Below are 10,530 nucleotides of genomic sequence, written 5' to 3'. Positions count from 1 at the left end.
AAAATGACAAGTTGGGATGTGTCATTGATATCAGTGCTTTCATCAAAACCAGACTGAAAGCTTCACACGAATTCAATCTCTCTTTCAAAGTTTCTTTGATGTCCTCTGAAAGATCTTTTGTCCTGCGTGAGACAGTAAAGCGGGAAAGGCTAGTTTGCTCCACCAAATATTTTTCTCTGGACATGCATATTCTGTGAATATTGTTAAACAATTTTAATAAATTCTCCATCACTGAAAGGCTTTCCCTTTTCTGCCATACATTCACAAAGCTTAAAACTCAGTTTGTCACCAGTTCTGAATTTTTCTTGAAAGTGGTAAAACACCTTGTTGCTTTTCAATGGATGTTTTTAAATGTTCAATTTTGTCCTTTTGTGCCTGACCAACAATTTCATCAAACTGGGAGGAGTGCTTAGTTGCGTAATGTCGCTTAATATTGTACTCTTTCATGACTGCAATTGTAGTTTGACATACGAGGCAGACAACACCTTGATTATGTGGGACAACAAGATATTTTGTGCACCATTCACTGTTGAATAACCTTCCCTCATCATCAATTTTCGTTTCTTAACTGCTGACATTTTACTAGCCCTGAAATCAAAACAAAATTATTCTCACGAAAATAGCAAAGTAGAAAAAACATAGAATTTATTTACACATGGAACCTCTTATGGACAGAAACACATGTTTCTAAATTGGCATCCCGATCATAGCCTTCCGGTACTTAAATTAATTGAGAATAGCAAAATACAGTGTGACCTCGCCTATTCGCGGTTCGCCATTCGCGGCCCGCATATTCGCGGGTTATGCGCGAACTGCGTTTTGTAGGTCACAGAGACTGAAAGGGCTTTTCGAGGAGATTTCTGTTATATTTACTCAATCAAGCCGTTTTTATCAATTGTCGTCTTCACCAAACAAGATTGGACTGCTATTGGCTGACTGCCTCAGCTTCCCCAACAACGCAAACGGCAAAGCACAGCCCGGTAACGCACGGTACAATTTAGTGAAATACATAACAGTATGCAATATTGCTACATTATTACTGCATCAATGAGTATAAGTATCATTAGTGTTTGGGAAGCAGTTCATATAGTATATAATCGCATACATATACGTTTTAAAACTGCGTCCAATATTCGCGGTTTTTCGCTATTCGCGGGAGGGTAAAGAACGTAACCCCCGCGAATAACGAGGTCACACTGTACATAGAATCAGATGCATCTGAAAGCATAAATTTTAATAAATTCAGTAAAGTCACAACAATATGCTAAATAATAATCAATTTACCTTCAATCTCTTGTAGTAACTGTAAAAGGTAATAAAATTTTCACCAATAATGAATGACGGACAGCAGAGGTTAGGGAAAATTGTCGCCAGCAAGCGAAGGCGAGGTTCAGGACATGACGTTGAGTCGTAGACAATAGTGCTAGTGCACGTCACCTATTCATGCCCCAAGGAGGCCGACCAATCGAATTCGGCCTGCTCCTCTCTAGCAAAGATAATTTTAGAAGTTTGTCGAGTCGAAGCCTGGGAATCCCGTAGGATCGATGCTTTTAAAAATATTCCATTTGCGTTGGATTACAGATCAGGCCACATGGTTAGATTACAACAACTAGGGCCACACTAAATGGCTTGGCGGGCCGGGTTGCGGGCCGCCTGTTGCACACCCCCTGATCTACAAACTTGCTCTTTTTTGGGTTGATGGTTCATAGGTTGTAATGTTCCTGGTGGCGTCTAATGGAATAGGATGGTTTTACGTGGAAATTAGAGTGCCCAGCTTGTGAGACGGGCAGATGAACAGCCATGTTTGCAGGTATAGAACTTAAAACAGAAGTGAATCAAGGCGCCAGATCAACTTTCATCTAAAAAGTCAGAAGAAAGAGGTGAATAGATTGAGTGAGTTAAAAATAAGAAAACTGTGTTTATAAATTTAAGTAGTGTTTTTCCTTGATTGGTTACGTATAAACTGATTAATGTTTCCACGTGTTTTAGGCCTAATAAACTTAGGTAGATTTTCTTTTTTTACGTTTTAACACCATTACCAAATACTGAAGCTGTGGACTAACTTATAAATAAGAATTAAATTATTTGTGTTTTAATAAAAATAATAGATCCTTAATTTTTTTTTTTAATATTTTGTAATTCTAATTTCAATGGATATCAATACACTTTTATTAAAACACAGTTTTCACTATTATAGACGAAATGTTAACAACATAAAACTTTCAATTTAGTATTTTAAAAAAATACATACGTAAATGCTAAACTTCACTTTCTGTATATCACAGGACACTTCTCTAGTCTAAACTATTTATTTCAACATTTCCTATGTAAAACCGACTCGCGTACACCACAAATATACGGCATCCCCAAACCTCATAAATCGGATTGTCCATTACGACCAATAATGTCCACATATGAATCGTTTAATTACAATCTTGGTAAATACATAGCATGGGCATTCTCCAAATAGGTAACATCAGCCAGCTCATTCATCAAAGACTCTTTTAATTTCAAGTCTAATCTAAATCAATTTAATCATAAAGCCTTGATGGCCAATTTCGATATTATATCCCTCTTTACAGAAGTTCCAACCACTGAAGCCTGCAAGATAGCCTTAGAACTCTATATTCGAGACCCTAACCCAACTATAGACATTCCCAGCAACCCTCATAGAATTCACCATGATAAAGACAAACTTCATGTTCAACAACCACAACTATATACAAACAAATGGCCTAAGCATGGATAACCCAGTATCACCAGTTCTAGGCAATATTTTTATGACACAAGTTGAAACACAATCAATTAACACAGCATTACATCCAACACTATTCTGGTACAGATATGTAGACAACAAGATTGCAGGATTCATATCTACAGAACACACACTTAATTTTTTCAATCATATTAACTCTATACATCCCAACATTAACTTCACATGTGAACAGGAAGAAAGCAATCAAATACCATTTCTTAACCTCAAAATTACAAGAACCAACACACAATTCAAAACGGAAATCCACCGAAAAATAACCCATACTGGACTATGCATTCCTTGGGACTCAGCACATGAAACAAAACAAAACTCAACATACTAAGAAACCAAATAAGCACAGCCATAAAACTATGCTCACCAGATAAAATTAACAATGAATTTAGACAAAATAAAAAATACTTCATCAACATCAATAAGTTTCCTCCACAAACTGTAGAAAACATTACACACACAAATATGACATTCCAGTTAATACCAAATTTATTCAAAAACCAGGCACAAAAATGAGGTCTATACTATGTAAAAACTACACTGACAAACATCACACCAACATTATTAATAAAATACAATGACATGTCACCCACTGTGATAACTGCACCAAGGCCATTCGACTTCTATATTGGAGAAAGGCACCTTTGAAAGTAATCTTTCTACAGATTCACCAACCATAATGTTCACCATGTTCACTGCAGCCAGTCAAATCAGTTCTGCGATTGTGTAAGGTTTTTTACATTTCATGACTCTATATGCCACCTTATAAGATTCTAGCAAAGCACTGCTTGTTTAAAAAATGTACCTTTTGTTCTTTCAGTTCTTTTAACTTTCTGGCAAAATAATCAAGGGATTTAGCCATGTAAGGATGATTGGTCTCTAAGTGGTATTTTAGTTTACTTGGAGCCAAAACTTTGAGATACAGTACAGACTGCAGACACTGTTCATGATTGACTTCTGAAGTAAAACTAAAATTGAGATATGTCATCATATTTCCAATATTTCTGTTTCTTTACAACTTTGCCACTGGTCTGTGGTTCGTCATCCTTTTCTTCGCTCCCACACTTCTTATTTATGTTCAAAAATCCATCAATTTTTGTGCACAAGGACTAAAAAATCATCAAAATAATTCACTGTAAGGTATTTTTGATAAGTTTATATTTGGGTGTGTGACTGCTTCAACAAAATTCAGTATGTTTAAAGTATAAGTTTATAATATGGTACTTTAGGTGTTTCTTTGTATTGGTTTATTTTAGGCTTGAGTTATTATACAAGTAAGGCTTCTTTAATTTTATGTTTGTTTCTTTATTTAGGTGAAGGTGACTTTTTGTGTTCTTTGAATCTGGTTTCCATTTTTCTACTTGTTTCTCCAATACAGAAGTCATAGCAGTTATCACATTTGTACAGGGTGGCCCGTAAGTTCCTACCCATTCATATGCTGTTATGTTATATTCAATTACGCATGTATTATAAACTTGTTTCGGTCTTTTGTTGTTGTTTTCTTCAGAGAAATATGGATGAGTGCGTAATTTACCATTTGAGTTGAGCACAAAATGTTTACATCTGGGCAAAGAATTCTCATTATTATGAAGAAATTGAATAAAACACTGCGCATGTGGGCAGCACTTAATGCTCGTTCATGTTATTGGCTAACTATGCACTCACTGTGTGAGATTATCTTAATGACACTTTTCCAGACAAATGGATAGGTCATGGTTCTGTAACATTTCAGGCACCCATGAAATGGCCTGCAAGAAGACTGGATTTGACAACATGCAATAACTCTCTTTGGGGATACATGAAGGACATTGTGTCTAAACAACCTTATAATATTAATGAGGAGATGAAGGTAGCTGTTACTGCACCATTTGGAACAATAACCCCTGCTATGTTGAGGAAAATGTCTCTCAGAACATCGTGTCCCATGTTATGCAGCGAGAATGAGGGACAGCACACATGCACTGGATACATAAGATATATGGACAGGTAGGGACTTACAGGCCACCCTGTATTTTATAAATAATGTTGGTGTGGTGTTTGTCAGTGTAGTTTTTACATAGTACAGACCTTAGTATTATGCTTGATATTTGAATAAATTTGTTATTAACTGGAATGTCATATTTTGTTACTAGTTTTTACCAAATGTTTATTTTTCTGCTGATGTCAGGAATATGTGGTATGCAGCAGTATATGGTTTTGTGATTTTCTAATTCATGGGGTATATTTACTTTTGTTAGTTGATTTTGCTTTTTGTCTAGGTGTGTGCGTATAATGTTTTCTACGGTTTGTGGAGGAAACTTGTTGTTGTTGATGAAGTATTGTTTTATTTTGTCTGTAAAGACGAATATGACATTGAAACTGGCCATTAAGGCTTTATGATTAAGGTTAGACTTGAAATTAAAAGACTTTGATGAATGAGCTGGCTGATGTTACATATTTGGAGAATGCCCATGCAATGTATTTACCAAGATTGTAATTAAACGATTCATATGTGGACATTATTGGTCGTAATGGACAATCTGGTTTATGAGGTTTGGGGATGCCATATATTTGTGGGTGCATGAGTCGGTTTTGCATAGGTAGGAATAAAGTGTTTGTGAAATTGTGTTGGCTTTCTTCATTTTTAGTAGTATTTTGTTTAGTTGCATTTCATGTCTGTTGGATTTGTGTGTATTGGTTTACATTTGTGTGTGTGTCTCATAGGATGTTCTTCATTTTTTTGGATGTATTCATTCGTGTTCATTATGACTATAGCGTTACCTTTATCTGCTCTTAGAATTTTTTTGTTTTTGTCTTGTTTTAGGTTTTTAATGGAATTAATGTCTCTTTTTGTAAGATTGTTTTTCAGCTTACTGTTTTGTGAAATTATATTGATGGCTTTGTGAGAAAATTCTTTGAAAAAATCATTTAAGATGTTTTTAGGTGTTTCTGGAAAATATAAATTTTTAATTTTTTGGGGGAAGTTTGGCTGTTGGATGTCAATAGAATTGTTGAAGTTGTCTTCTTTCTCTTGGTTGTTTTCTTGTTGTTTTTGTTTTCTGTGGAAAGTATCACAAGTCTCCTGGCTAGGTCTTCTAAACATTTTATTTCTAAGGTTGAGAGGTACCTAGGTACTATTGTTCTTTGTTAAGTAGATTATCTCGTCTGTATTTAATTGTCGGTTGGATCTGTTAATTACGAGGTTAGTCAATAGTTTGCCGTGTTGGTGTCTTCTGTTGTTTACATCATAGTTTTTCTATTTGTTTTTTGTTGTGGCAGATCTTTTTGCCCTGTCATTTCTAGTGTTGATTTGATTTATATTTCGTTGTATAAGTCTGCCAATCTCTCGCTCAAATACACGACTGCCTTCAAACATATGGTTAGCTGCCAGTAACCTTTTTCCTTGTGAACCTGACAATGACTGAAGAAGGTTGAAATGTTGTTCGCTCCTCTACATAGTTTTCTCTATCCATAACGGTCGTTTTTACACATTTTTTTCTACAAGTGGGTTTTCTCATCATCACAGAAAAACAATTCTTTCTTCTCACTAGTCTCTGAATTCGGTAGTTGTTGGATATAGGTTGCTAAGTGTTTTTAAATTTCTCAAATGGAGGATTTCAAATAAAACTTTTATAGAGTATATGTGTGTGTGCAGGTGAATAGCCAAACAATCATAAATAACTACTGATACCATAGAATTCTGTAATTTAAGCTTAGTATCTGAGATATATGTAAATGTAAAAAAAAATATGAAACTTTGAACAGGCTAAAGACACAACCTGTCTTCTTGAAATCTTGGATCCAAAGAATGTTGTAGCCTTTTCATGGATTGATGTGACTGAAAAACCACTTTAGAGACATTCTAAGCTGTTGATTTGTTTTTCACAAAGCAGATGGTGTCGAAAATGCTTATTTTATATTCGATTTTGTCCACTTGACATTCCATTTAATGAGCTAAAATGAAAGCAAAAATTAAAGACATATGAAAATCAAACACACCATCTATTAGAGCAAAAAATTATCTACCAAATGACATGAAATATTTTGCATTGTTTTAAACGAAAAAGCGTTTCATTTATGAATATATTTTTTAACTTGAAAAAAAACACATCTATTGAATTATTCCTCAACCCAATAGATAAGGAAACATGCCAAAACATTTCTTAATTCTTAACTGTGCCTTTGTGATGTAAACTTATTGTATACTCGTATGACAATTGTACTACTGTAGTTAATGTTAAACAACCAAGTTTTGAGAACAATGGTTGTTTTTCTCTTGTTTTTTTTATACAACATATCTGTACAAATAATTTTGATTCTCCAGCTGTTTAGAAATGTTTTACTTATTGTAAGAAAATAAACATTGCTTGCAGTTTTAGAAGTTTTTAATGAATTAGATACAGATTTCATTATTCGGTTGATTTGTGTTTGTTATTTCATTAATATGTTTATTTTATAAAATATTGAACTTGACATTAGAATAAGACAACTGCAAATAAAAAATACCATAACCTTTCTTTATAAGCCGAGGAGATGCTATTGTAATTGTGCATCTCCTGACTAAAAGAAAGGAGATAAACGTAACACAAAGAACCATATGTAGTTTGTATTCTGCTATGGGTCAACTGTTACAACATATTGATGTTACCATACTTGAGCTATATAGTTTCTTCTATTAGTTTATGGCTGTACGATATTTATGTGTATATGAGTGCTTTAACAATTTTCAGTGTTTAATATATGAGAAGATTATGAACAAAATTCAGTATAAGTTTATAATATAGTACTTTAGATGTTTTTATTATTTCTCATGAATGTTTCGTACTTGTTAGTAGTTTGTGCTTTGGATGCTTTAATTAAAATTAGAATATTTCATACACTATTGGTTTAATATTCAGTGTACTTTATAAAAACTATGATAATCCTGATTTATACCAAACTACATTATTTTTAGTAAGTTATATTTTTATAGAAGTTTTTGTATGTTTTGTAAGTTCAAAAAAAAAAGTTTTATAAAATGTCTTTAATTTGCATCTTTCTTGCAGGTTTGATGTATGAAACACTGTTCGGATGAAGTGTACGTCATCTTCATAAGTGATGAGGTTTGTTTTGTCAACATCATTTTAGTGCTTTAAGTATGAACGTAAATCCCAAGACATTATTAATTTAGGGAAGTGTATGTATGTATGTATGATGTGAATTTAATGACAGATTGATTTCAAATCATAAAATATACTAGTTTGAACAAGAGAAACTAAATTACTGTTGTTTCAAAAATTTAGAATCTGATGTGCTTAAGTTGTTCCATTTGTTAGTGATTTCTTTTTTCGTGTCACTCATCATCTTCCTTGTCTTCAAAGACTAGAACAATTAGGTCCAACATTACATAAATTGTATTGAAGTGGTGTAAGTGCACCTGTTACATATCTGGTAATATAGAACTAACCTTTAGCCTTTCTTGTTTGTCTGTGATTTAGTGGACTAATACAGGGTGAGCCAAAAGTAGGTGGACAGCATTTGGAATAGGTTTATGTATCGGTTATATTAATGCAATTGTATATTATAACTATGTTGCAACTATATTATTTGTGTTATATAATTACAATTGTATAATTACATTTGTTTTAATTTAATCTGTTTTCTTTTTTTTTTAGATGATCCAGACAGGCGACTGCAATTTAGTGAAATTATGCTGAACAAGATTGAAGAAAACCCAGGAATTTTAGATAACATTGTGTGGAGTGATGAAGCTTCTTTTAAATTATCCGGTCATGTCAATAGACATAATTGTGTTTACTGGTATAGTGAGAACATGCATTTAACATTAGAAGAACAGCTAAATCAGCCTGGTGTCAATGTTTGGGGTGGTATTTCAAGTTCTGGTGTTTATGGACCATTTTTTTTGGACGGAACAATTACAGGAGATAATTATCTCGAAATTCTAAGGAATCAAGTTGTTCCCCAGTTACAGCAACAACCTAATTTACATGACTTTTATTTTCAACAAGATGGGGCCCCTCCACATTATTCCAAAGGAGTTGGTGAGTATCTTGATGAAACATTTCCATTGAAATGGATTGGTGAAGAGGTCCAATCGATTGGCCGGCACGTTCACCGGACTTGACCCCTATGGATTTTTTCTTTTGGGGAGTAGTCAAGGAAAAAGTTTATAGTCAAAAACCAAGAAGTGTCGGTGATTTAAAAAATTACGTAAGAGATGCATTTCAAGAAATTAATGCCCAGAGTGACTTGTGCAAAAAGGTTTGTCGAAGCGTAAGAGGTAGACTTCAAAGCTGTGTAAATCAAGAAGGAAATCAATTTGAGCATTTGCATTAATAAATAACATTTTATTTTCATTAATATAATTGTCTTATTACATATAGTTGTACGTATACGTGATCTCTAAATAAATGTTTTTTTACTGTCCACCTACTTTTGGCTCACCCTGTATTTTATAATACAGTCACATTATTATACACATGTATATCAATTAATAAACTTATTTTTCTTTAAATATTAAACAATAAATTGAAGAAAAGCAAACAATTCTCTTCAATCTACAGTCTTTGAACTTGGTTACTGCTGGGCACAGGGTAAGTTTTTTAAAATTTCTTAAGTAGAGTGTATCAAACAAAATTTTTAAGGTACTTGTATGTGCAGTTGAACAGCCAAACAATCATAAATAACCACTGATACCATAGAATTCTACTATAATTTAAGCTTAGTATCTAAGATGTATGTAGGCTTTATATTCTAGCTTGTAAATATCAATACTTGAAGTTCCTAATTTTTAACAGAACTATAGACTTAGTATTTTGATACCACGAACATCTAATTTTAAACAGTGCTACATACAACATACCACATGACTCACTAAAATCTATATTTAGGTGTATTCTTAATTTAAAAGTAACTATTAAAAGAAATTAAATTGTATAAATATTTAAATTTGAATCCTAATCTACAATTTTATTATAAACTTGTTCACATAAATTCATGAAACTGAAGTTCAATAAAATTTTGAATGCAAGTCAACAAGATGTTGTGGCCTTTGATCTGTAATCCATCACGTGAGGGTTGATCTATAAGAATTATTTTCACAAGAGTCGGCTATATCCTGAAACTTTATTTTCAGAAGTGTCGGGTTATTTGTAACCAACATAGAGACAGCTGAGACATTAGCATAAGTAATGTTATTCTTGACCATTGAGAGACTCCAATAATATTTGTTTCATTTGGAACTGCACCAATTAAGCACTGCCTTTGTGCATTCTAAAATACCATTATTTTTTCACCTTTTAGGAATGTTTCTGTAATATTATGCCCTTCCTTATTAAGATTTAACACAAAATACATAAACATAGGTGACCTCGCTGCCTGTCTCCAAAAGTTAAGAAAATTAATAACAACCATGTCAAAACATTTCTTAATTCTTAACTGTGAACTTGATACAAAACCTTATTGTATACTCTTACGAAAATTGAACTACTGTAGTTAATGTTGAACAACCATGTTTTGAGAAATGTGACCGTCATATCCTTTTATATTTTAATATAACCAACGTGTACAAATAACTTTGAATCTCCAACTATTTAGAAATGTTTCACTATTTCTAAGAAAAGAAACATATTTGGTTGATTTGTGTTTATTTCAGAAATGTGTTTATTTTATAAAATATTTAACTTGATATTAGAATAAGACAACTGCAAATAAAAAAAATACCATAACCTTTCTTTATAAGCCGAGGAGATGCTATTATTTGTAATTGTGCATCTCCTGACTAA

The 10,530-nt window shown here is 33.0% G+C and overlaps 1 protein-coding gene across 2 annotated transcripts; it reads left to right on the top strand.

The window, feature by feature from the left end:
- The first annotated feature begins 1,743 nt into the window (after positions 1 to 1,743).
- LOC143229676 (uncharacterized) lies at positions 1,744 to 9,178 on the top strand. Of its 2 annotated transcripts, XM_076462360.1 has the most exons (4): positions 1,799 to 1,880; positions 4,500 to 4,753; positions 7,792 to 7,848; positions 8,401 to 9,178. In XM_076462360.1, exons 2-3 carry the CDS (start codon positions 4,506 to 4,508, stop codon positions 7,802 to 7,804), a joined length of 261 nt encoding a protein of 86 aa, XP_076318475.1. In that variant the 5' UTR covers positions 1,799 to 1,880; positions 4,500 to 4,505; the 3' UTR covers positions 7,805 to 7,848; positions 8,401 to 9,178. The 2 variants fall into 2 exon arrangements, with proteins under 2 accessions (XP_076318473.1, XP_076318475.1); XM_076462358.1 differs by lacking the exon at positions 4,500 to 4,753 and having other exon boundaries at positions 1,744 to 1,880.
- The last annotated feature ends 1,352 nt before the right edge of the window (positions 9,179 to 10,530 follow it).

The sequence above is a fragment of the Tachypleus tridentatus genome, chromosome 10 (genome assembly GCF_004210375.1).
Source record: "Tachypleus tridentatus isolate NWPU-2018 chromosome 10, ASM421037v1, whole genome shotgun sequence".
In the NCBI taxonomy this organism is placed as follows: Eukaryota; Metazoa; Arthropoda; class Merostomata; order Xiphosura; family Limulidae; genus Tachypleus; species Tachypleus tridentatus.
The sequence above is the reverse complement of the archived record's forward strand: the minus strand, read 5'-3'. Positions and strand labels throughout refer to the sequence as shown.